At 38.7% G+C, this 26961-nt stretch overlaps 1 protein-coding gene and 1 long non-coding RNA gene across 7 annotated transcripts in view; one reads left to right on the top strand and one right to left on the bottom strand.

Moving 5' to 3' along the window:
• wdpcp (WD repeat containing planar cell polarity effector) overlaps positions 1-26961 on the bottom strand; it is a 222074-nt gene that overhangs the window by 95214 nt on the left and 99899 nt on the right. For all 6 annotated transcript variants that reach the window (XR_010000055.1, XM_062958993.1, XM_062958984.1 and 3 more), the window contains 3 exons: positions 21270-21879; positions 19607-19795; positions 14923-15046 (listed from right to left, as the gene is read on the bottom strand). Coding sequence is in view for 5 of the 6 variants with exons in the window: in XM_062958993.1 (XP_062815063.1) it covers positions 14923-15046; positions 19607-19795; positions 21270-21879 (923 nt within the window). In the remaining variant the exon portion in view is untranslated. The remainder of the gene's footprint in view (positions 1-14922; positions 15047-19606; positions 19796-21269; positions 21880-26961) is intronic.
• Positions 7076-16936, top strand: LOC103279399 (uncharacterized). The gene is made up of 3 exons (XR_506759.3): positions 7076-7323; positions 7657-7720; positions 15426-16936. It is a non-coding gene; the product is annotated as an uncharacterized LOC103279399 (long non-coding RNA).

The raw sequence follows: 26961 nt of genomic DNA, 5'->3' as shown, positions 1-26961 counted from the left end.
TGCACAGCAAAACCACCTTTTTCAATATCAGTTTGAAACTGACTTAAGTGGTCACTGTAGATGGCCCCATAGAATTAATAGATGATGGAGGAATTATAGAAGAACAAGCACATGGACAATTTCAACAGAAAGGAGGAAACCATGAAAATGAACAAAATCTAGTTACCAATATTAAATAAACACCAGAATCAAGACAGTAACTAAAGAACACCACTCAGAAACAGGGGAATTCCAGACAGCAAGCAACCAAGTGCCAGTCAACACCTCTCAAACAAAGGATGCCTCCAGGCACAACAGCCAAGCCACCTCTATGCAGATCCCCCCACTGATTGACTTTGCAGCTGCAAGGCTACTCTGTGCTAATCATTCTTGCTAATTGCAACATTGACACTTGCTTCAAACAGACAAGAGTTCTTTCTCCCACCCTGGACATTTCACAGATATACATACACCTCATTTGTGTCACTAGCAACAGAACCTCTGAAGATGCCAGCTACAGATGCAGTCGAAACATCAGGTGAGAATGCTACTGGAAGATGGTCATACAGCCAGAAAAACTCACAGCAACCAATGATAGGAGAACTATTTACTAATAAATACAGTCAATACTGCTAGTTATCTGAAGCAACAGAAAATATGTCTGGTGAGATGGCTATGGTTCAATACTAATTATATGTGAGATACTATTTAGGAGCATTAAAAAAGGAGAAAGGGTCTCTTAACAGCAAAAGCCTTAAGCCTAAATATAAAGTATACTTTCTCATGCATGTGTCTGCATGAAAAACTAGATGGTAGAGAATGCTCTTTTAAAAATGACTCATGAAATCTACTTGTACTACAAAGTTACTTACTACTAATATTATGGACAGGTTCTAATCATATGTCAAGTACTACAGGAGAGTCTCTGAGAGCTGATTATTTTCCAGGGTGAAAGGGATGGGAGGGCTAATATAGGAAGGTGGGGAGACTAAGAAGATCTCCATCCATCTCTGAAATACTGCATACCTGTCAAACACTGCCAAGTATTCCTTTTGATCACAGCCACAGTGCTTGACAATAGTCAATCTAACTTTGAGGATTGTGTCATGTGAAGAAGCAAAAATTATAAATATGAAGCACATTATTTGGAGGGCATGTGTGCCTGACTTCATGGTTTTACTTTTCCACTTTTACCTATTCGGTGATGGGGGAATGCATACCAATAGTGGAAAATATTTTTAGTGACGAGTTACAACCAACAAGCTGTCTTAGACATGCTCATTAACCATGTAAACATATTCCTGGTGCTGAGCTGATAAAAGGAGTACAGCTACATTCCCCTCCTCCCCAATCTTTAGTAATAATGCACAATGTAAGAAAATCGTCTAAAGCAGAAGGGCTGTGCCACAATTTTAATTTATAAGCCTTTCTGTATAAATGAAGAAGTCTTAGAACCTGCCTCATCAAGAAGTCCAGTGAAGGATGATGTGTGGTATGTAAATGAAAGTTAAAATCCTTCCAGAGAAAAGACAATAAGAGCAATAAATATGGGAAACAATCTGCATGTAATCAAATCCAAATGAAATGAAATTTTAATTTGTTCAAATTCTGAAATGTATATGCAAATTTGGTAACTATTTGGAATATCATCCGAGCATTTATTTAACGCCAAGTAATTGTATTTAAGCATAGAAACGGATCACGAAAACAGGTTAAATCAAGTACAGCTACCAAACATTTCCTTCAAAGCTTACGTGATTACTTTTAATTCAGTTATTTTATTTAATATTTCAATTTAATAATTCACTCTTTCGTTCATTTTCTAGGCATCTTGCCCATGTCTGAAGAAGTATTATTAATTATTCATTAGAAACAATTTCCTCTCAATTTCTTCTATTAACAGTTTTTGGAACAGAAACAATAGGCCTCGTTTTACAAAATGAGAAACAATGCTTCCTTATCTACATGCAAGAAAATTAAGAATGGAGAAAGATTTAAATAATACATTACTGATGGAATATCAACTCCATTTAGAATAAAAGCAAGCAGCCAAGAAGCCTTTAAACACATATTGCTTACATTATTAGTTTGGTCTATAAAAGCAGGCTTTCATAGGCAAGCACAGCATTTTACAAAAAGAAGGTAAATTACAGCCTGATTTTATTTACTGAACAAATTAAATAAAATTAGAAAGAGAAACAGTGGAACTGGAATATATTGACAAGCTCCAGTCCATCAACAGTGGATTGAACAATGGTTTCCTTGCACACTACACTGGTTAACAACCCAGCCTCATAAAGGTCCTCTTGGCCAGTTTATGACATTTCTTTTCTGGTTCACAGCCAGCATCACACTACATTCCAATACCTCCTTCCACCATTCATATGATTATCCACTCACTTTGTATTTAGGCAATACTTACTTAGGCGATCCCTCGTAGTTCGAGGACGATTGTCTTCCATCTATCGGGTCTTAGGGGTGTGTCCGTAGGTGGCTGAAGAGACCTATTCTTGATCTGCATGTTTTCCCGCAGTGAGGACATTGGTTTCCAGGTGGAAGGCGGTCCCGGTCAGGGTTGGCTTGACGGGCCTTCCTCTTGGCACGTTTCTCCCTTAAACCCTCCATTCGTGCCTCTTCAAACTCCGCAGCACTGCTGGTCACAGCTGACCTCCAATTAGAGCATTTGAGGGCCAGAGCTTCCCAGTTCTCTGTCTATGCCACAGTTTTTAAGGTTGGCTTTAAGCCCATCTTTAAATCTCTTTTCCTGCCCACCAACATTACGTTTCTCGTTCTTGAGTTCAGAGTAGAGTAGCTGCTTTGGGAGATGGTGATCCGGCATTCGGACAACGTGGCCAGTCCAGCGGAGTTGATGGCATAGGAGCATCGCTTCAATGCTGGTGGTCTTTGCTTCCTCAAGCACGCTGACATTTGTCCACCTGTCTTCCCAAGAGATTTGCAGGATTTTTCTGAGGCAACGCTGATGGAAACGCTCCAGGAGTTGAGTATGACGTCTGTAGACTGTCCACGTTTCGCATGCGTAGGGCAGGGCTGGGAGGACAATGGCTTTATAGATGAGCACCTTGGTATCTCTACGGATGTCCCGATCATCAAACACTCTCTGCTTCATTCTGAAAAATGCTGCACTCGCAGAGCTCAGGAAGGAAGGAAATCAAGGAAGGGCTTAATGAGAACCACCACTCCTCTTGATGTTCCTCCAGCAACAGCAAGGGTGTCCCTCTGGGCAGCTAAACCTGGCAATTCTAACTGGATGGCCCCCCATGAGGGTCTTCCTCCAGGGGCAAACCAAGAATGGGCAACTTGGAAGTCCCTGAACAGACTCAGAAGTGGAGTGGGCAGATCTAAAGACAACCTGGCAAGATGGCACTATCTGGAGGAATCTTCCACCTTGTGTGACTGTGGAGCAGAACAAACAACTCCGCATATGTATGCTTGCCCACAATGTCCTGCCTCATGCACGGAGGAGGAGTTGTTTAAAGCTACGGACAATGCGGTTGCTCTTGCCCGTTTTTGGTCTAAAACTATTTAGTTGCTTGTGATTTCCTTTTTTTCCCCATTATTTTAAAATGTATTTGTTATGCAATGCTTTTGACACGAAATAAATAAAAGAGCTCAGGCGGTGTTGTATTTCAGTGTCGATGCTGATGTTTTCTAATGTGACACCATTAAGTTGTATTCCTGGCATTGCAGAGGGATTAGCTGGTGCCTGTTGGAAGAGCACTTTGGTTTTCTCAATATTCAATGAGAGGCTGAGCTTCTTGTATGCTTCTGCAAAGGTGTTGAGAGTGGCTTGTAGGTCTTCTTCTGAGTGCGCACAGACTACGTTGTCATCAGCATATTGGAGTTCTATAACAGATGTTGTGGTGACTTTGGTTTTGGCTCTGTCTGCTGAGGTTAAATAGCTTGCCATCTGTCTGATACATGATTTCCACACCGGTGGGAAGCTTCCCATCAACAAGGTGAAGTATCATAGCAATGAAGATGGAAAATAAGGTGGGGGCAATAACACACCCCTGCTTGACACCTGATTCCACCTTAAATGGGTCACTTTGGGAGCCATTGCTGTCCAAGACTGTTGCCATCATGTCATCATGGAGGAGCCGCAGGATGTTCAAAAATTTGTCAGGGCACCCAATTTTTTGGAGGATGGTCCAGAGAGCGCTGCGATTCACTGTGTCGAATGCCTTTGCAAGGTCGATGAATGCCATGTACAGAGGTTGGTTTTGTTCCCTGCATTTTTCTTGCAGCTGTCGAGCAGTGAAGATCATGTCCACTGTTCCTCTAGAGCAGGGGTCCCCAAACTTTTTAAACAGAGGGCCAGTTCATGGTCCCTCAGACCGTTGGAGAGCCGGACTATAGTTTTTTAAAAACTATGAACAAATTCCCATGCACACTGCACATATCTTATTTTGAAGTAAAAAAAAAACAAAACAGGAACAAATACAGCCTCAATGTTAATAATAATCATAATCATAATAAAAATAATAAAGAGAGTTGGAAGAGACCCCCTTGGGCCATTTAGTCCAACCCCCTTCTACCTTTGTACACCAAGAGCACAAGCAAAGCACCCCTGACAGATGGCCACCCAGCCTCAATGTTGTTGTTAATAATAATAATAGTACTAGTAGTAGTAGTAGTAGTAGTAACTTCCCAAGTGTTTATCATCCGAAAATACATCACACAGTCCTAAACGTTTGGGAAGTGTTCGACTTGTGATTTTGTGATACGAAATCCAGCATATCTATCTTGTTTGCTGTGTCAGACTATGTTGTTGTGTCAATAATAATAATAATAATAATAATAATAATAATAATATCACACAGGTCTAAATGCTTGGGAAGTGTTTGACTTGTGATTTTGTGATACGAAATCCAGCATATAGATCTCATTTGCTGTGTCAGACTATGTTGTTGTGTCAATAATAATAATAATAATAATAATAATAATGAGGGTTGGAAGAGACTCCTTGGGCCATTTAGTCCAACCCCCTTCTGCCTTTCTGCACCAAAAGCACTAGCAAAGCACCCCTTAATAATTAATAATTAAATAATAATTAAAATACTATTATAAACAAGCAAAGTTTTGGAAGGCACACACCAGGCGAGGGAGCAGGTGGGAAAGGCATGTGGAGGAGGAGGGAGCCGCCACTGTGGGGGCCGGATAAATGGCTTCGATGGGCCGCATGCGGCCCCCGGGCCTTAGTTTCGGGACCCCTGCTCTAGAGGGACGGAAGCTGTTCTGGGATTCTGGGAGGGTGTCTTCTAAAACAGGGAGAAGGCGGTTTACAAGGATTCTTGCGAGGATTTTCCCAGAGGAGGTTAGAAAGGAGATACCACGATAGTTCCCGCAGTCTGTTCTATCCCCTTTCTTGAAAAGGGTGATGATGGTGGCATCCTTGAAGTCTGCTGGGATTTTCTCAGTCACCCACACCTTTTCAATGAGCTGATGGAGTTGTTGTATCAGCTCAGATCCACCCTCTTTGAAGATTTCAGCAGGGATCCCATCAGGTCGGCTGGCTTTGTTGTTTTTTTGTTGGCTGATGGCATTGCTGACTTCTTCCAAACTAGGCAGTGCTGCAAGCTCATCCCTGGTTTGTTGTTGCGGGATTTGTGAGCGAACCTCTTCAGCCACATTGGAGCTGCGATTCAGCAGGTTCTGGTAGTGCTCTTTCCAACGTAGTGCAATTGATGTTTTGTCCTTCAGAATTTTGGTTCCATCTGATGAGCCTAGGGGCTGTATGCCATGGTTTCTTTAGTTTCTTTAGCTTCCCTTTGTCCCCTAATGATTATTGCTACAACTCGAATGTGTCACTTCATCACCATATCCGCACACTTTGTATTTCCATGGCTATTCACACACACAGTCTGCCTATAAAGAGTTCGAGGCACTTCACTCCCTAGATCTGAGGAAGTAAATTTAAATCTGTTTAAATTTAAGGCCCCTTCTATACAGCTGTATAAAATCCAGATTATCTGCTTTGAAGTGGATTATATGGCAGGGTAGACTCAGATAATCCAGTTCAAAGCAGATAATATGGATTATCTACATAGATATTCTGGATTAGACGGCAGCGTGGAAGGGCTCTCAGTCTCTAAGGTGCTGCAACAACTCTTTGCATATAGGTATTCCAGACACGGCTTTGTCTTTGAATTCAAGTATTATTGTCTATTTTATAATAATAATTTAACATCAACAAATACATTTTCGAACCCCATCCAACAAGCTCTGGGTTTGCTATGAATCTGAATTTGTTATACATCACCAAGGCTTAGTTTTAAAAAGTGTATTATATCACTACAAGGATACAGGGGAGGAAAAAACCCTGATCAAAATGACAAGTTGCTATATACAAATAGATATCAATATGTAGATAGCTAATGTGGTGAACAAATTCAAGAAGACTTCATCCAGTGTTATTTTAATGTGTACTACTACTAACCTTAACTCACATAAAACAGATGATCCCGTTTGTTTATATGGCCCCTTCCACACAACTATACAAAATCCCCATATTAACTGGATTATACGGCAGTGTGGACTCAGATAATCCAGTTCAAAGCAGATATTGTGGATGATCTGCCTTGATATTCTGGGTTATATGACTATATGGAAGGGCCCTCAGTTGCAGGAAAGGATGACAGTACTTTTTTAACAAGAAGGTTATATAACTTGGTTCTTTTAATTTCTGCAAAACTCTAGGGCTCTTAATTAAAGAAACTGAATGGATACACGGCACTGCAATTTTAATTGAATAATTCTAACAACAATGCTGTGGCTGCTAAAACATATCCCACAATTATTTTTATTAGTTCTCTTTCCTGCTCCTTATCATTCTTATTCTCTTCTACAAATATATTTTGTTGCCATAGTAATATCTTGTAGGGATGTTGCTAAAATTGCTTTCCTTCAGGTTTGTCAAAGCTGCAAATACCCCCACCATACACAACTCGTCCCTGCCTCTTCTTTTCCCCAATCTCTCACTGTTTTAGCAACTTCTCAACAGTCTACCTTTATCTTTAAATACAGGCACACTCCAGCATACCGTTCCAAAGTACTCTGGGCTGAAAACAGATGTTAATTAAAAATGCTGATAAGAGCCGATGACACCTGTTGTTTCACACTTATTTTGCTCAACCTTGTCTGTTAAATCCCAGCTTTTATTACATTAATTCTCTTCAGCTTTTCTTCTGTTTCAGCTTTAGCCCTCTCACTCTGGTGAGCATGTAAACTTATAGTATGTCTTGAAAGCTACATTTTATTGAGCAAACATATCAGCATGTCTACACACCAAAGACATCACTATAGCAGAAGCAACTGTAGTTAAGGGTGAGTTGTTATTTCTGCTATAAATCCCTGCAGTGCATATTTGATATCTCAGCAAGGTGCAGAAAACATTTTCTGGTAAGAGTTACAGGATAGATGCACTTTCCCTCTGCTCATGTACCTGATCTTTGGTGTTTTAAAAACTGTGGGTATAACTATATCATGCCAAAAACTTCACTTACACACAGTACTTCCATAGGTTATATTGTATTAGCTTTTCCTCTTGTGTTAACCCCACCTCCATCACCATTACGAAGGACAGGAACCTTAATAACTTAAGTGAATTGATAGTATTATAAGTTTTAACCTTTTCTGTATGTTTCTGTCTCATCCTAGGGAGTCTTGCCAAGTCTAGAGGCTGAAAACACAAAAGGTCTTGGGATCTGCAAGCACTTTACAGGTATATTTATTTCTTCCTCTCTGTTTCTGCTCTCATTCTAATTGGTTATGTAGAATGGATACTTTGTATGCCTTTTGCCTCTGACTTATACTTTTACATCTTAGTGTGTGCTGTGTATATTGAGACCTTTCTCTGCTTGTGTGTCAGGAGAGATGTGTTCTTGGAGATTTTTCCCTTTTGAACTCTAGAAGAGATGAGGTTAGTTAGTGTAGCTCAGACCTAGTTCTTTAACTATTTAGAAAGGCAGTTATTTTTGTAAATTAACCTTTTGTAATTTTAAAGATTGAACTCTGGATCTTTGCCTCATAAGCTCTAAATTCTTTACAGCCACATGGCACTTCACCCTCTGCTTGCTGTGAGCTGAATGCTCAACTATAACTATCCTGTTTTTTACTTTTGGGTGCGCTGCTGTTTTTGGGAGTTTCCCCTAACACAAAATCCTAACAATTCTAATCAACAGTGATAACTTGATAAATGAGGTTGAGGTGGTGGGTTCCTTAAGTGGGAGTGACCACGTTCTAAAGTTCGTTATATCGCAGAAAGGAAACATCAAGCACAGTCAGACGCACATTCTAGATTTTAAGAAAGCTGACTTAAGACAGTCAACTTAGAGAAAACCTGAGTGATTCCATGGCCAGGAATACTAAAAGAGAAAGAAGTTCATGACTATGGGAGTTTCTGAAAAGCAAGGTATTACAGGCACAATTTCAAACAGTTCCTATGAGAAAGAAAAAATAAGATATCTAACAAAATCGGAATGGAGGTCTAAGGAACTTTCAATCGAGCTAAGATTTAAAGGGGACATATACAAGAAATGGAAAAAGGAATTAATCACCAAACAGGAATTCATATGAATACCCATATGTAGGAAGAAAGTTAGCAAAGCCAAAGCTCTGGAGGAGCTCAGCTTGCTAGAGAGATTATAAACAATAAAAAGAGCTTATTTGATTATGTCTGTAGCAAAAATAAGAACCACGAAATGGTAGGGCCATTGCATACAGGTGATGGCAAAATGTTAATAGGGGACATAGAAAAGACAGAGCTGTTCAATACCTTCTTTGCCTCAGTCTACTCCCAAAAGATTAACAATGCTCAACTTGGGGATGATGGAGCAGATGATGCAGTAGGTAAAATGCAGCACAGAATAGGTAAGGAGGCAGTACACTAATATCTGGCTAATTGTCTTCAGAGCCACATGGACTACATTCAAGGGTATTAAAAGAACTGGGAGAATTGCAGAACCAATGACAATCATCTTTGAGAATTCCTGGAAATCAGGAACTTGAAGGTTGGGTTGCTGACCTGAAGGTTGCCAGTTCAAATCCAGTGAGAGCACAGATGAGCTCCCCCTGTCAGCTCTAGTTCCCCGTGCGGGGACATGAGAGAAGCCTCCCACAAGGTGGAGGATTATGGTGGAGGAATGTCAGTGTCAAGAGTCAGACACCAGTTAACAAACAAAACAGAGTTTATTCTGAAGATAAGCCAAAAATAACACAAAAACAAGCCATGCTATTTTCCCATGCTGGCATTCAATAAAAACTAAGGACGCTTCAATTCAGCTTAGAAGAAACAAATACAGTTGACTGCAAGATAACATGCAAAATAAACGAAGGCTTGCAACCTTCCAAAAGCTGCAGAGTTAAAGGGACAGTTCCCAAAAGAAAAACAGCAAACTGGCTTAAAAACAAACTAGAAGAGCAGTAAACTGCTTCCACGGTGCAGATAAAGCCAAAGCTTCAAAGGGATGATGACTAGCCGTTGTCACGATAAGACACAGCGAGAGCCAAGCCAGATGGTATCAGCAGATCCGAATCACAGTCCAAGTCCAGTCTTCACGGAAACACAGAGATCCCAATGGCGCCTCAGCAACACCTTGCCACACGCAAAGTGCATCGGCCAAACATTCCCATTTTATTCCCCTTCCTCCTGGGTGACCAAACACTCACACCCAAACACCAGGTGTCCCAAATCTACTCAGAGTCCGAACTCCACACAGCTAGAGCTCGTGGATCTGGAGTACCTAGCAATTCATTGGAGTCCCAATCATCCTGCCCATGCTTAGCCCCATGAACACTTAAAGAACCATCCTCCCTTCTCCAAGCATCCCAAGTGGGATCAGCTCCTGCAGAAACCCCAGGTTCAGTAGTATCCATAGGCCCCAAATCCCCAGACATCTCTGGTGGCTGTGCCCATTCAGTGCCCACTTCCCCAGCCACCCACCTGTTCCTCAGCATCCATTTCCCCAAACTCCCCATCTGAATCTTCCTCAGAAGATCCCCATATAGCTCTCTAAGTCGCTTCCTGCGCAACTCCTCCAGTGAACCCTCATCACGAGGGTTTTTTCTTCCTCTTCGGATCCCATCACCATCAACCATAATCCCCGAAGGCGCAGTCACAACAGTCAGAAGATCATTTCTGTTGTGAGAACTAAAATTGGATAGTAATGGATGTAAATATCTGTATCCAAGTTCAGTATATGCTGGTTAGTCAATCAAAAAATGTTTCCATAGCTGAGTGGTGATTCAAACCCTGGATCCTGCAGCTGTATAGTACTACAACATCCAAACTATTACAGTACACCAACTCTAGTAGTCAGCTGCAGTTGAGGTTTTTGTTTTTTGTTTTTTTGCTTAATTTGATGTGTAATAGGCTTTTCCTTAATCCCTCCTTATTATCCAACATTTTCGCTTATCCAACATTCTGCCGGCCCATTTATGTTGCATAAGTGAGACTCTACTGTATATGCATAATAATACTTGATACAAAAATTGTCGTATTCTAGGACTCTCTTCTGATAACAAAGGCAGAATTCAACCAAAAGAAACCCAAGATGTGCCAAAACAAGTTTACTTAAATAACTGAAAACATTTGAGTTTTTCAGGGGCTGATTACAGCACAGAAACAGTACGCAGCTGAGGTACTACAAAGCACAGTCCCAGGATACAAAGACACAATCTGTAGTCAGAGTTCCAAAATCAAGTCAGGAAAGCAGGGTAACCTGATGTTAAAAGGTCCAATCTAGTATTCAAGTCCATTAATCAAGCCATGAAGTCAGTTCAGAGTCCAAATACAAGGTTTCAAGGTTCAGCAGAGTACAAGACAGGATCACAGGAATAAGGTCTTGGTATCGAGAACCAACCCAGAGGTAACAGGTAAGATAAAAGTCCCATAGTTTGACATTACTATTCCCGAAGAACAATCTCTTGCAGACTTCTTTTTATGCAGAGATTTTCAGCTGCAGCTCATAACGCCCAGCCTTCATCAATAATCTCTGCAGCCTGTGAACATTGCAGGCTGCAGAAAGGGAAGGTCAACTTGACTTCTTCCATACAGAAGAGAGGTAACCCCCTTCCAAACACTCAGCAGTAGCTGAACCAAACCCACCAAACTGCTGGTCATGACAAAAATGACCTTAATATTAGGACGCTTCTGTTAATCTGCATTCTCATAACCACATTTTTGTAAGATGATTACAGTTAACGATAACCATAACCAGTTAGCTATGAAGTTTCTTACATGAATAAACTTGAAGAAAATCCTCTGTGTTTGTCCTCCCAGAAGGACTAAAAAGAGATCACTAAACAGGATTTCTTCTATTCCACCTTATTCTATATTACAATTTATAAGCACAATTCAAAAGGCAACTCTACTGAATTAACATTGTTAAAAAAGATATAAATTACTGTTCCTTCCTCACGGGTTCTAAAGATTACGGTGGAAGAACGGATTCTATACTGCCCATCTTGGCTCCTCCCTCCAGAATGACATCGTCATTATTTTTATAAGTGGACAATGTGGAATTCCCATTACATGTTACATTTCACATTTTTACAAGTCTCTATGCAGGGAATTAAAAAAGTTGATTGCCAATCGACTTAGGAAGCGTAGGAAAAAAACACACTTTAGAAACAGTGAAATAACTGGAAAGCATGGTACGAACTTGTGTCATGTGATGGTCTTCGTAGGTAGCTGTTTCTTAAATGTGTAGAAACACGCATTTTATTGCATATGATGAAGTCCTTAGTGTTCTAAAATGCTGAATCATATATTCACTTCAAACAAGGGTACTGTTTCATTATTCGGGCAGATGCCAAAAGGGGGTGCTAGACAGAGAAGGATAGTCCATTTCATGCGGGAGGGGAGGGTTGAAGGAGGAAAACCATTTCCCCTGTTTTCGCTGGTTATTCCCTCTCTCCACTTCCCATTACATAAACAAGAACTGTTTCCATGACGACAACATATGTGAGGGGAATAACAGGAAAACGGGGAAATGGTTTTACTCCTTCAACCCTACCCTCCCGCATAAAATGGACTATCCTTCTCTGTCTAGCGTCCCCTTGTGACTTCTGCCTGGATAATAGAACAGTACTTAAACAAGAATGAATAAGCAACAGAGCATTGTTCCCACTCTCAGAACAGTCAATTCTGATACATTACAGGATTATAGTTTGCACTACTAACTGCAAATGGACGTTTAAGAGACTAATTGTTTCAACTGGTACAGAGATCGGTGGTCAGACTACTAACTGGAGCGCTGTACAGGGAGTATACAATTCCTATGTTACGGCAGCTCCACTGGCTGCCGATCTGCTTTCAGACCGGCCAGTGCTGGTTATTACCTATAAAACCCTACATGGTTTGGGCCCAGACTACTTGAATAACGCATCTCCGTGTACAAACCAACCTGAATGCTGTGATCTGTAGAAGAGGCCCTCCTCTCGATCCTGCCCCCTCCTCAAGTGCGGCTGGTGGGAACAATGCTTTCGGATTGTGTGATTTTAACTGTTTTTCCTTGCGATGTTATAATCTGTTTTTTACTTGGAATGTTTTAAATGCTATGCGTTTGACCTTTTTAATTGTTTGTATAGTATGTTGTAAACCGCTTTGGGTCCCCAAGGGGAGGAAGGCAGTATATAAATTATGTAAATAAATAAATAAATAAATTTTTATACCCCGCCTCCATCTCCCCAGAGGGACTCGGGGCAGCTTACAGATATAAAACAAGAATACAATGGTATCAAATACAAAAAAACACACAAATAAAATTAGAAGGCATAAAATAAAATCACAATCATTGTAAGACACATGTTAAAACACAGCGATGAAATCATAAAATGAACTGGGCAAAGTGCACTGAGTAAACTTGTAAACATGAAGGAAGTTAAGGTGCTATAAGATCATGGGGAGAACCTTAAACTGGGGTGAACCCTGTGGCTATGTCAAAGAGTTAACCAACAGATACAACTGGTCAGAAGTAACCGCTAGTATAAGGGTTTAACGTACAATGGGCGGTACTTATCCAAAAGCCTGTGTGAAGAGCCAGGTTTTCAGGGTAAACAAGAGAGAGGGCCTTCTCCGGGATCGCCCCCTGGCTCTGGAACTCCCTCCCTAAAGAATTAAAAATTGTCCTCTCACTCCTCTCCTTTAAAAAAGCTTTTAAAAACACATTTATGTACTTTGGCAAACGGAGAGGAGAAGGACTCACTACATCTTATATACAGCCCATCTTTTTGTTAAACATCTATCTTTGTTAATCTGCTGTATACCAACTTATCCCAATTAATCTAATTGGATTTTAAGAGTTTTAAATGGATTTAATATGTTAAATGTGTTAAATGTATCATGTCATGTTTATTTAAGCTGTTTTTGGATTTGTTATATATTTCACTGGCATTGAATGTTTGCCATTGTGTTTTATATTGTTGTAAGCTGCCCTAACTCCCCTTGGGGAGATAAGGCGGGCTATAAATGAAAATTATTATTAATTGTGTAAACTTTCGAAAAGTGACACAGGATACTATCTGGTTAAGTCCTCAATTTTTTCTGATATTTTTCTTCCAAAAAATCAATCAATTCCACAAGCACACAAAAATAAAAGAATAACCACTAAAAAGCAAAGAACAAACCGAATTTATATAAACATTTGAGTGAAAAAAAATTGTGCTATTGTTAAACACTAACAGATTCCTATCTCAGAGATCAACATAGATGTGAAAATAATTACATATCTAAGAGTGCAAATTGACATGAAACAGGTAAACTTTCCAATATAAGAGAATAGCTGAATCATAAAACATGTTTTAAGATTTATACAAACTAAGATCTTCTGACACAAGACAAATAATGCTAAGAATAGTGCCACTGGGGATGTGTGGGGGTGTTTTAGTCTACTTGTGGTAACAATTTAAGTTTAAAACTACGCATCATTTTTAGGAACACACCATTTTCCTGTTTTGTGGTATATTTCACGATTGGGGACAAGGAGAGAGGGGAAAGTATGGATAAAATGCTGAAAATGAGTATGCAGTGTGTAAAAAAAGAAACTGTTTTAAGTTGCTAGAAGATTGTCCTGGTTGCGTTAATATTTTTAAAAGTCTGAACCAGGAACCTTCTCCCCTTTTACAATAAGTAGATTATATTCAAAAATATTTTGAAATTAAAAGCAAAATAAAAGCATTTATCTTCCCAAAGCAGATATATGCTGCCTGGAGGAGCAAAGAACAAGAACAAAATACACAGTATAGTAAAAAATATTTAGTTTTATGAGACTTTAAAAGTCGTAACTGAAAATTACAGGCTGCATACATTAAACAATTATATAACCTGTAATTTTGAATTACATTTTGGAAGACTTGCAAAATTAAATAAATGTATTGCATTCTGTATTTTGTTTCACATAGTTCTGGCAACTGAATCTATGCTGGGGGTTTTTTTAAATGTAGAGATATTTTGTTAATATAATTTTGATCAGTGATGCTTTCACAAGCCTAAGACATTTTTATTTCCTTGTTATTTTAGTACATACAGTAGTTTAAAAGTTGCTTTCTCCACAGCTCATATTCTATTTCTACTTGAATAGGCAAAGGAGAGCAATAAGACTGGACCCAATGAAGTATTGTTACCTAATTAATTTTTATTAACAAGAAAATCTACATTTTTAAAACTGTGTAAGTAACTAGTATGCAATCAGTCAAGTCTCCATAAAACTGAAAAGTAAAGAGAAACTATTCTGCTGACAGAATAGGACCTTATAAATATGTATATGGAAAAAAGAAGGATTTGACAAAACAAACAAGAATGGCAATAAAGGCACATTTTTACAGGGTGGTCTCTTATGAAGATGTGTTAACCACATTAAAAGTGTAAGGTTATGGAAATGTGTAACTAATGTGGAGTTAATGAAAGGCAGGGCTGTCATTCACCTGAGCAGATGGTGGAAGAACCTTCTTGCGTATCTGCTGATCTGGTCCCTGTATTCCAGCACCGTTGTCTCGGCCAGAGGCCTTCTTGGCACGTAGAAGGTCCCGAGGGTGGCCTCAAGCTGGGCTGTGGAGTTCAAACACAACAGTCGTGGAACAAGGGGATCAGCTTCACTCAAGAAATTGCTCATGTTTGCAGTCAGGCAGGTTTTTCAAGCGCAGACAAAATATGAACTTATTGCCGGGCAGATGAAATAAAAATGTGACAGCTGCTATAAAAACAAACCAGTGTATAAGCAATCATTTCAGGCAGGGCTGATGATGAGGTGCAGCAACAACAAAAAGCTGTCAGAAGCTTAGAAAAACCTTGGATTTCTAATTACTTGCAAGTATCAACAACTCAGCAACATGATAAAATTTGAAAAAGGTCTTCTCAATAAAAAATTAACTGCTTCTTAGTTATCAGATAGAATAAAAAATGTCACAAATTCTCCACTGTGCCATAGGTCAATGGGTGAGAAGCTTTTTCCTATGATGGCCCCTGGAGGAATGGAATACGCCTTAACATGCACTTCACCACACCTAGAAGGAGCACCGACAAGAGCCGGAGTGCGTTTCTGCCGGCAAAATTATGCAGGCACAAACCTGGGTGGCTTGTGTTGTCACCAGACGAACATTGTCGTGATGATACGTAATTGCTACTTTCCAAAGAATGTCTGCTTTAAGTACTTCCTAACCATCAGTAATTTCTCCTCTGAAGCATTTAATAAATATAATGTCCAATATGGATTTTGTTTCTGGGCAGAAAAATTTTAAGATTTCATACAGAAGTTTTCTGTTGACAGCTGTAGGGCATGGAAGACAGAACTCTATGAGCAGAACGGGCCCTCCTGCTTTTGGGTAAAAATACATGTTTTGAACTACAAAATGCACCAGGATTCATAAATGACTGTAAATCCCAGATCATACATATTTGCATTCATAGTATCATCTTGGGATATTTCTACACTGGAGTCCCGTTCCCCCACCCCACTCCAGTAATAGTACAATTTTAATCTGTTCATTCTTAATTGGTTTTAAGAGTTTTAACTGTTTATTTTTAATACTGTTAATAGTTAATTCTATTTTAATGTTTGTATATATTAGGATTTTAAATTTTGTGTTGGTTTTACTGTAATCTGCTTTGAGTCTCTTTTGGTAGAAAAAGTGGGACAATAACAACAACAACAACAACATTAATAATTACCTAAAATTTTAGATTGCATGCTTTTCAAAATATTAAATTCTTAAGCTTACCCCACTGCCCCATTCCTAAGGGCCAATATGTATAATAAGCTTTAGAAGCAAACTGATATTAGGATTTTGTATGCCCTGTTGTAACTGTGTACAGTGGTGCTTTTTGCCCACCCAGTGAATGTTTGTTTTGCCACCCTTCTCCCATAATGATCAATATGCGTTTTATGTTTTTCTGGTGTCAGTTTCTTCTTGAAAACTTATTACTATGTTCACCAAACAAGTGGGTAAGAACCCACTCAAAAACTCAAATAAGACGATCATTATACCCTGGTTTTATCACTCAGTTTGGAAATGGGTGAAATGCCATGAGGCTATTGCTCGCAACAACCTTCATATTCTGCTGGGGTCTTGTATTAGCGGCATACCTCCAGTTCACTACTATGCCTTCCAGACTGAAGTGAAGTGAGGTGAGCAACAGCTCCAGTTACAAGGAAAAATCCACATAGACATTGATGACACTGACAAGGCTTCCCTCTGCACTGTCCAGTGCTTCCCTCTGTTTTGCAAGGAGTCATCTCTTCTTCGTAGTGACCTTCCTTGTCCTCCCATAGGCTAACTAGACGGCAGTTCCCTTTCAAAGGAGTCCTAACTGGCAGAGGAGGGCTGCCATATTTATCAGACATCAAAATGGTGATTAAAAGAATATACAGGAACTAGATAATGTTCAACTGACACAGAATCACGTCAGTATTATATGAATGCATAGCATTTTTTTCTTCTATTATCCAGAAGTTTTTTTCACATCCACGCAGGGAACAGTAACAATGCACAAAAATACCTGCAAAAGTATTTGTCTAAGATAGCCTAAAGCCAAGCCATACAAATGACATTCATACGCAAAGAAAATAGAACAGATAAAATTCCCTTTCTTCCTTAAAGTGGAAATACAGTTTGATTTGAGATATACGTGTTTCTTTTAAAACGGGCAATCTCAATTTTAAGTAATCAAAGTTTTGGTAAGTGCTCTAAAGGAGGGGGCATAAATGACACAAATCTCTCCAATTTGCTACTATGAATGTTTGTTTGAACTATATATTTCTGTATTTAGTGATAATTGTCCCTTAGTTCCAAACAAAGCAACACATTATTTAATGCAGGCCAGAAGGCGCTAATAGTTGAGTGGTATGAGCACAGGCCACATGTTAGTAAATTGGGTTTTGCCGTATCTTAAATCTAGACAGTGAGATAAGCTGAACTGCCAAGGTGTTTTCTTTCAAAAGCATTAAATCAATTTTGATTAAAATGTAATGCAACATGTTGTAGCAAAAAATAAGATACACTCCCTTGCTGTTGCTGTTTTCCTTACAGCCCATTTTGCACCTCTGAAATGTCCCAGCCTACATAGAATACAAGTACTAGCACAGTTACAGATTCATTAGATATCTCAGCTTGATGTTGACGGCAGAAATGAAGATCTCAAAGATAACCGTCACATCATTCCAAATGAAAGGGCTCTGTGAAAGAAAACAAATTACCATGACAGATTTGTTAGACCTCTTTAGAATAAATCCCGGATGGCAAAAAAAGTAGTTGTTTATTACAAGGCAACATTAGCCAGGTTGCATGTAGGGAGAAGCGGAGAAGATAACTATATGTAATGTACATATTTTAAATTGAAGTTTCACAAAATGCCTCCCTTCTTTCTTTCTTTCACTTTTCTACTGTGCATTTTCAGAAGTTTTCTAAGAGGAGATTTTGACCTTGTCTATTGCTCCAGTAAAGGTTATGGTAATCCACCTTGCCTTTCACACAGTAGTGCAGGGATTGCCTGCCTCGGCCTGATGGCCTGGGGGCAGGCTTGGGAAGCAAGCAATTTCTGTAAGAAATTCCCCACATCCTCTCGCACACTGCCTTCGTCCCACAAAACGAAGAGCTTGGTGCTCAGCTGCACCAGCATGCTGAGACATGGCATGGAGCTTTCCTGCTTAATCTAAATCCTGGGAATAGCTCAGTTCTCACACACAAAGCTATTCACTGGAGAGTCATCCCAACAGGATCCAGCCGAGATGAGCCTTAGTCTTGAATTGATCTGTTAGTGTAAGGAGGCTTCAGACGTCAATGTAGGCTACAGGAGATAACAGCAAGATGGGGAAACAGTCTTCGAGGGCATTCACCAGGAAATATGTGAAGTTGATGCAGACTGCATTTTATTGTCACTTACCTCTGGAAAACAAAAACACACTAACTAAAAATTCCATTGTTTCTCTTAACAAAATGGATAGCCTTGATGGGTTTTTGATCCACTAACATGATAACAAAGTATGTTCTCTTTCTTTCTCAATTATGCTTTCAGAAATTAATATTGCTAAGCAGAAATAATTTCAACTACTATTTCTGTTAAATTGATAGCTTAGTGTCCATCTTCCCTAATTCTTATGAGCTAGGTACTGAGTGAGTTGAGAGGTATTTCACATTTCTTTGAGAATCCCGATATGTTAAAGGTTAGCATCAGAACCAGAAGTTTAATATAACTTCTTTTTTCTGACCCCTGTGAGAATCCCAGTAGCCCCATAAATGGGACCAGCCTACTGAAAATAGGATGCATTTTTACTTCACTACATCATGGTTCACCGAAAACTGACTTATTTTACCCCACTACTAATGGGGGCATTTTTTCTAGTTTTGGCAGAAAGCAATTGAGATTCAAAGGCATTTTTGTCCTGTCTGTTTTTGGTTTGTAAAAACAACTTTATATTGCAGCTGTCTGAAATTTGGTGGAATTGTTTACAACTTTTCAGGCAACAATGCTGCCGAATGTCTATACTGCAAGTTTAAAAAGTGTGGGGAATCTGCAACAAAATGTCTCTGCAAACTAAAAAGTTCTGCTCTAACAGTTAACAGTATCTGCACTGATTTATTTGATTTAAGTGCAAATCCATGAAGTAGGGGTGCTATATTTGTTTTAATATTTGCACATTATATTAATAGTTAGGTGGCCTTTCTCCCCTTCACAAGCCTTTTTCCTGCACTTCTTGGTGGCCTCCTCTCCGACACCTGCCTTTGCTCATGCGCCTCCCTCTCGTTGGTATCCAGAGTGGCACCGCTCAGAAAAAACCTGTGAAGCAGTGAAGAAGGAAAAGCGAACCGCAAAGTAGGGAGGGAACACTGTATATCCATCTCCTTGTTCAGGATCCAAGGTGTCTTATAAGCAATTAAAATAGGGTACAGCTAAAAAATGTTTGTACTGGAGATACATATCATTAAGTAACAGTTAGATTAACAACACAAAATTAATATATATAAAACACAATTAAACAATTAAAATATACTAAATCCATAATCTGAGTTTAACCAGTGAAACATCACCTGTTGAAAAATTCCTATTTGTATACTACTACTTGACTTCAGGAGAAAGATAAACATTAGAAATGTGAGAGACAGCACAACCAACCTTCTCTTTCGCCAGTCAGTTTTTGCCTGAGGAGGTAGTTTACTATGGCACTTAGGCCTATAAAGCATTGTTCACCCATTGTATTCCAGTTCATGCCACTCAGTATATTAATCGCCTCATGAATTTCATCTTGTTGAATATATTCCTGGATAATCACCATAAGGTCAAAATGACCTCTGGGGATAATACCTGTCCAAGGAGAAAAACAAAATTATAGAAATCATAATTTCTTTCCAACAAAAGTAAATGTTCAATGTCCTCTTTTCATATATAAAATCAAATAAAATCCACATTGAACTAGATAATATGGTAGTTTAGACTCAGATAATGCTGTTCAAAGCAGATATTGTGGATTATCTGCCTTGATATTCTAGGTTATATGGCTGTGTGGAAGGACCCTTAGATGGCACGAATCCCCTTCTCAGTGTAGATAACATATACGTGACTCCACATCACCTCTTACAATATAACAATATGTTTCAAAGTACAAGAGAGGGAAATGGGCAAAATACCTGATCTAATTGGATAACCAGTGGGCTCATTGCATTAAACTAATTATAAATAGCCTACAAATATATTCTTTTAGATTTTTTAGATTATTTATATTTTGCTTTAATATTCTGATTTAACCAGTGAATTAAGTGGAGCTGGGATAAGAAGCTCTCAAGCACTGAACCAATTTATTGAAAATCTAGACAACAAAACCTTAAAAAACAATAACTTTCAACCATGGAGGTCAACATCTTCCCATTTGGGTGCTTGACTTCTCTTGGGGGTGCATTTCCAAGTGACCTACTTTGGTAAGAGAGGTGACAGCCAACTCATTGCCTAATTGATTTAGAAACAGTGCCCTGGGAGACAGTCCAATTAAGTTTAGAAGCTTGCAATTAGCAGAAAGGCCACTAAATCCCTCTAGTGAGAGTCTGTTTGTTTCAGTAAGAACACAAATGTGCTAGAGATAGGAAAGGGAAAGGCACGCTTTCTGGAAAGCTGCAGTGAGTAGAAGCCACAAGGGAAAACTAAAGAAAAGCAAGGGAGATGTAGGAAGAGTGCCTTCTGTTTGACAGGTAACTGGGTAATTTAGAGCCATTTAAAAATAGACATGCAAGAACACATCAAATAACTGCTTTAATTAGCATTCCATGTAGATGTCTACAACTGTTAAAACACACTACTGGACAAGATGGAACTCATTTGCTTCACAGTAATGATTACTGACAAGCCCACTCCCCCAATTTAAGACATTATCTGAGTAACAAATTTCTACACAACAAAAAGGTGACTAAATGTTCATTTATGCTGCTAATTTGAAATCGGAGTATGTTTATCTCTAGTTGTTATACTAACTAATTTCGGCATTTTACAAAAATTACAATTCCATAATTTAATCTACTAATATATATTTTGCGAATCGTTAAATAATTCATCTATAGAATACATAGCTCATACTTATTTCCAACTGACGTTTGGTTCAAAACTACAGTATTGACAATGCTTTTCATTTTTTAATTTCCACATTTTAATTTTTTTGTTTACTCTACCTGCTAATTTCATTTGTGTAAAAAGCAGAGAACAAGTTTCTGTTAATACAGCAGAAGTTACAACCAGAGCGGTTAGTTACAGAAGAAAAATACTTCTGCCAAGAATAAATATATGAACTTACCAGTTTTGAAATGAAGTACTCCAATAGGTCCTTTGTGAAATCTCAGTAATAGAAGACTGTGTATATCAGTACCACCCATGGTTTCATATGAAACTTGAGAGGCAGCCCACTGAATCTGGGAAAGACTATTTGATACATTAAAATGTTCACTAAATTGTACAATTGATTTGGGGGAGAAGTCTTCAGCTAAAAGCTGCAATTTAATTGGAGATAGTGCCATGTCAAACATCTGTAGTTCCCCTTGTGAACTGCCAACTAAGACTATAGCTCCATTGGGGTGGCAACACATGAAAGCAGGCAATACTTCTGCTTGTACCAAGAGGGTTAATTGACGATAGTCTTCATACAAAACAATGGAAGAATCTTCACATCCCAGAACAAGTTTGTCTTCTGTAATGTTCCTGCAACAGCTGATAGCCTTTGAAACTAGTGGTATTTTAGTGACTGTCACACACTGAACTTTATCTCGAACACATTCATAGATGCAGCTGTCAGCCATGGGTTCTTGATCTACACTGAAAGAGTGTTCTACGGTACGAATTTGATGAGGTTGAGATGAACTAAAGGTGACGTCAAGCGGATCCCCTGATGTACGTATATAACTGAGAATCTGAAAAAGCAAGCATATATAACTGAGAATCTGAAAAAAGCATTACTAGCTCTGATTTTAAGTGGGTCAAAATAATGTACTACTAATAAATTTTGCAAAATGAAAACTTGCTTATTTGACTTATACACTACTTATATCTACAAGGGAATAAAAAAACAATTGAAAGAAATAGGATGTGTTGTTGCCATCCAGACCTTTGTAACATTTGATTTACACCGGACTTACGCAATGTTCTTAACTGCTGAACATGGTTGTCTCATAAAGTTTAACTTAATAAAAATGTTGTCATTACCAATTCAAGAAGTCATCAATTTATCAGTGAATGATCATTAACATCTCAAGAAGTCATCAATTCAATAACTTTCCTCCTAGAATTTTAGATATATCAAATGCATTCTCTGCTTTAGAAAGAATCAAAGTATACTTGGGGGGGGGGGGGGGGTTTGAACTATAGTTTGTAGTGTAAAAATGTTTTTTTTAATGAAGAACAATTTTAATCACCATAAACTTACCAGTATTTCAATGGGAAGTGTGGGCTTGCTTTTGACTGATTAGACAGTCAAGTTAATTAGGGTTGCTGTTGCTACATGCCTTCAAGTCGTTTCAGGCTTAAGGTGACCCTAAGTCTAAAGTTTAGGGTGAGCCTTAGTTTGAGAACCCCTAGTGTAGGAGGTACTCTGGAGTTAATGTTTGTATGGTGCGCAGGGCTAAGTTGGTAAGAAGAAATTATATTTGGCTACCTACATATCTCACTTTAAATATTTTGTTTGGTTAAAATGTCTGATCCATTTCAGAGTATGAACAAAGAACAAGATTAAAGTTATTAATTCTTTTTCATTTTGCAGGATACACAGATACACAGATTAAAACCAAGTCAGTTTCTGACCAATAATGATCCAAAAGATAAAATGCAAAAGAGACAGAGATGGAAAAATCTCTTTTCTTTAATTGCTCCTTATTTGTTTGGTATTATGTTACAACGGCTGTGAAGGCGGAAGAAGGCTGCAACAGACTGAGAAGCCACCCTCGTTGTGTTAATCACACCACTGCTGGGACCTCAATCTGTGAAGACTGTGTGTTGACCGGCCGTGCACCGACCTCCACACATTAAAAAAAAAAATCACACACAGGCGTCTTCCAAGAAATGGAGGACCATCATCCTTGAACTACAAGAGATCGCCTAAGTAAAAGTGTATATTTAAATATTAATGTTATACATACTGCTATATTTTAATGCATTCCTAAAATAAAATGTTAAAGAAAGAGATCCCCGAGAAGCATTGAATGAAGTGACATTATATAAAGTTCCCTAGAGATAGGGAAGATAAGAATTCCTCTGCCTTTTATTTCCTCATGAAAGGCAGAGATTACCTCTGCTTCTGGACTTGGTTATATACAGTAGTTGCAATATAAGACCTAACGCTGATTCCTTGAGGGAACTGGAGGAGCAGGAGCAGCATGTGAAGTAGAAGAATTGTACAGGGAGGTCTTTGGATATGGAGCGGCTGCGGCATGCTAGTAAATTCACTATCAACTGTAGAATAGGGTTGTTGTATGTTTTCCAGGCTGTATGGCCATGTTCCAGAAGTATACTCTCCTGACGTTTTGCCCACATCTATGGCTGTAGAAGAAAACTGTTTCAGTCATGAATTTTGAGGTTGGCTGAAAAGGCTGACTTCTGCTTGGGATTCAAATCGGCTGTCGCCATGCATGTGAATGCAAGAGTGTGGCTTCTGGGGTGTCTGCCTTAGGTCTGGTCCTCAATTATGTTGCCTTCTGGGTCTTTCCATCCCTTTGAATGGCTCTTTTTTTTTTTTTTTTGGTTTGCTGGGGAGAAACAGAAGGTTCAACTTGTTGAGAAGCTACTGAGGTAGTAAGAGCAGTCTCCTCTTCAGCCTCTATAGCCCCTTTCAACTGCTCATCCATACTTCAAGAGATAGTTATGCATTCAGTGCCTGCCTCTGCAAGTGAAAGGTAGAGCTGATTTCAGCTTCCACAAGGTTTATTTCCTCTCCCAGTGAATTGCAGCAGTGGCTCTGAAGAAGGCAACTGTACTGGAACAGAGAGCTACGGTCAAGTGTGCATCCTTACACTCCTTAAACAGGTCGGTTAAGAGTGCCTGCACAATCTATACAAACTTCACCAAGGAGCTCTTTGGCCTTCTCCATTTCTAATTCTGCACTTCTCCAATGCAAAAAAGAGGACAGAACACAAGGTGAAGGGAGGGGAAGAGGAGGACTTAACAAAAAGGAAGGGGAAAAAACACTCTATTTTCAAGATAGAGTGAAGACAGGAAGAAATAGGGTACTGTTCCATTGTCCAGGCGGAGGCTGCAAGGGGGTGCTAGAGAGAGGATAGTCTATTTTACCGGGGTGGAGGGTGAGTTGGAGGAGTAAAATAATTTCCCCTTGTTTTCCTGTTATTTCCCCCACCCATGTCCTCGTTGTGGAAACAACTCTCTTTTATAAAATGGGAAGGGGGGGGGATAACCAACAAAAATGGGGGAAACAGTTTTCCTCCTTCAACTCCTCCCCCTCCCCATAAAATGGACTATCCTTCTCTCTCTAGCACTCCCTTGTGGCCTCCGCCCGGATAATGAAACAGTATCATAAATAGTAAGGAAGACAGAATGATGGTTGTAAAAATAAAGCCAAGAAAACCCCCCAAAGAACTAGCATACGACCTTTCCTGAGGCAACAAAAAAGAACTGGAGGAGGAGCTAGGAATTCAATAGTATTTACTCTTCAAAACATAGTAAATACTCTTCAATAGTAAATACTCTTGCCTTGCCTGGGCTGTGACTGGAAGTAATCCTGCCATGTTTCCTTCTCCATTTGCTGAGAATATGTGGTTTTTGAAATGAACAACTTGAATGGTAACAGTTGACAGAGACAGAGTAACTGAGGCCTCTTCTACACTGTCATATAATCCTGATTATCTGCTTTGAACTGGATTATATGCCAGTGTAGAAGGGGTCTGAGAGATGTCTCAGCCAAGTTTAGAACATAAATTGACAGCAAGTCAACCGTCTCCACTTAATGTAGGCCTCTTAACACCACTGTGCTTTACATTATGCAAAAAGTGACCATGAAAGGAAGAAATAATCTTGTTTGAAGGTTTGAGTCTTGACTCCTGAGAATAGGGTTCAAATAATCACTCAGCCATAGAAACCCACTGGGGGACCTTGGGCAAGTCATACCCAGGCCCCTTCTACGCTGCCATATACAATCCAGATTATTTGCCTTGGATTATATGACAGTGTAGACTGATATAATCTAGTTCAAAGGAGTTAATGTGGATTATATGGCAGTGTAGAAGGGGCCTCAGATGAAAGCAAAGGTAAATCCCCTCTGAAAAAATCTTGCCCAAAAACCCCCTTATGTTGGTTTTTCCATTCACCATTCCAATGATGGAAGGCACACAGCAGCAACAACAAATCGGCCACACTATAAAACAAAGCTCATTTTACTATACATTTATTTAAAAATATTTGTATTTTCTGATCAAATCAGGCAAAAATTCAAAATAAAACGTACACAAACTTCATGTTTCTTTATGTTGTTCTGAAGGAGAAAAAGAGGACTAAGAACTTCTCAAACTATTTACAGACAAGCACAATTTTTGATCTATTTACTTCCTCCTGTTTTAAATGGAGATAGCTATTTAGAATCGGTTGGAGGTTTTCCCTCTTTCTGTGGAATTCATGTATAGCAACAGCAACATTTTTTTATTCTATTCTTCAATTCTACTGTATTTGTGAGCAATATAAAAGCTCACAAATAACACTTCGTATATATGAGCAATCTACCACCCAGTCTGAACTGCAAGATGTCCATGGTGTGTCCTTTAAATCTTCATTCTTGTTCAGTTTATAAACAGCAGCAAATGATTAGCTGAGGAAGCTGCTATAGGGAGAAGCCTGTGTTTTAAGTCACTGAATGCAGTACACATCATTTCTCTTTCATGCCCATCTTGTAGTCAGAATATAAATATAGTTAAATACAAATGAAACAATGGAAAAAACTAGCCGTATGCAAAGAAATGTTAGATAGTGCTATCAAAAAACATACAGCCTAATTTAATTAATTTTCTAAATGAATGGGAATAGGATAGAAACATTGTACATTTTAACTTTAGTAGCCTAATCTAGCTAATCAAGAAAAAGAGGTGCACTAACTACTTATTCTACTCTAAGAGAAAAAAGTAAAGAAAAAGAAAAGGAATCATTAGAAGCTTAACTAATCTTGTTAATAAAACATTTGTTTGCTTATATGTGCTCTTTTATCATATTGTTTGCTATCAAAATAATAACCCTGACTCTTATTTCAATGGACGCTTATATGCACAATTTAAGGCACATAAATAATTGCATAATTATGCAAAAGAGTACAGAGAAAAGGATAAATCCCACATACAGAAGTAAGTACATTTTGAACAGTAGATTTTAAGCAGAAAATTGGCTTACTGGGAAGATTAAAAAGGACAATAAAGGCAACATAAAAATAAGTGTACTGTGACTGAACTGTCTGTCTTTAAGATGAGAAAACTGTTTGATTTACTTTCTAGGTGTTAAAAAAACACTTGTTTAATTTCACACCATGAAACTGCAATGAACAAACAAATTAGAAATGCTGAGTGGGAATTTCAAGACATGGGAGCTGTTATATCTACTTTTGAAGAAATGTGCATTTGTTTTTCCCACCACGGATTTAAGACTCAAGACACTACCTGCAAGTTTTCTTCATTTGTTTACAAATTCCATTTCTAATTTCTTTGTTATTATCATTTTCATTATTATTATTTTATTTCCCTTTTAACTGAAAATTATCAATGCCATTTATTTATTTAACAAGCACTTTTGTTTGCTTTATAACTCCCTTGAGCTACTCCATCTACTCAGACCCAAGTTACTCATTGCAGTATTTATGACTGTAATAAAATCAACACAGTTCTTATCCCAACCTTCAGTTCTAAAGAATTAAAACACACAAGCAAAAAGTTTGTTGTGCTACTACTGTGCATCTAACCTGGCATAATAATGCTAGTACAGTCCACATAGCAGAAACTTGACAGCAATTGAAG

This window comes from Anolis carolinensis, chromosome 1, assembly GCF_035594765.1.
Source record: "Anolis carolinensis isolate JA03-04 chromosome 1, rAnoCar3.1.pri, whole genome shotgun sequence".
Lineage (NCBI taxonomy): Eukaryota > Metazoa > Chordata > Lepidosauria > Squamata > Dactyloidae > Anolis > Anolis carolinensis.
Note: the sequence above shows the minus strand (reverse complement) of the source record. Positions and strands in the feature narration are given on the sequence as shown.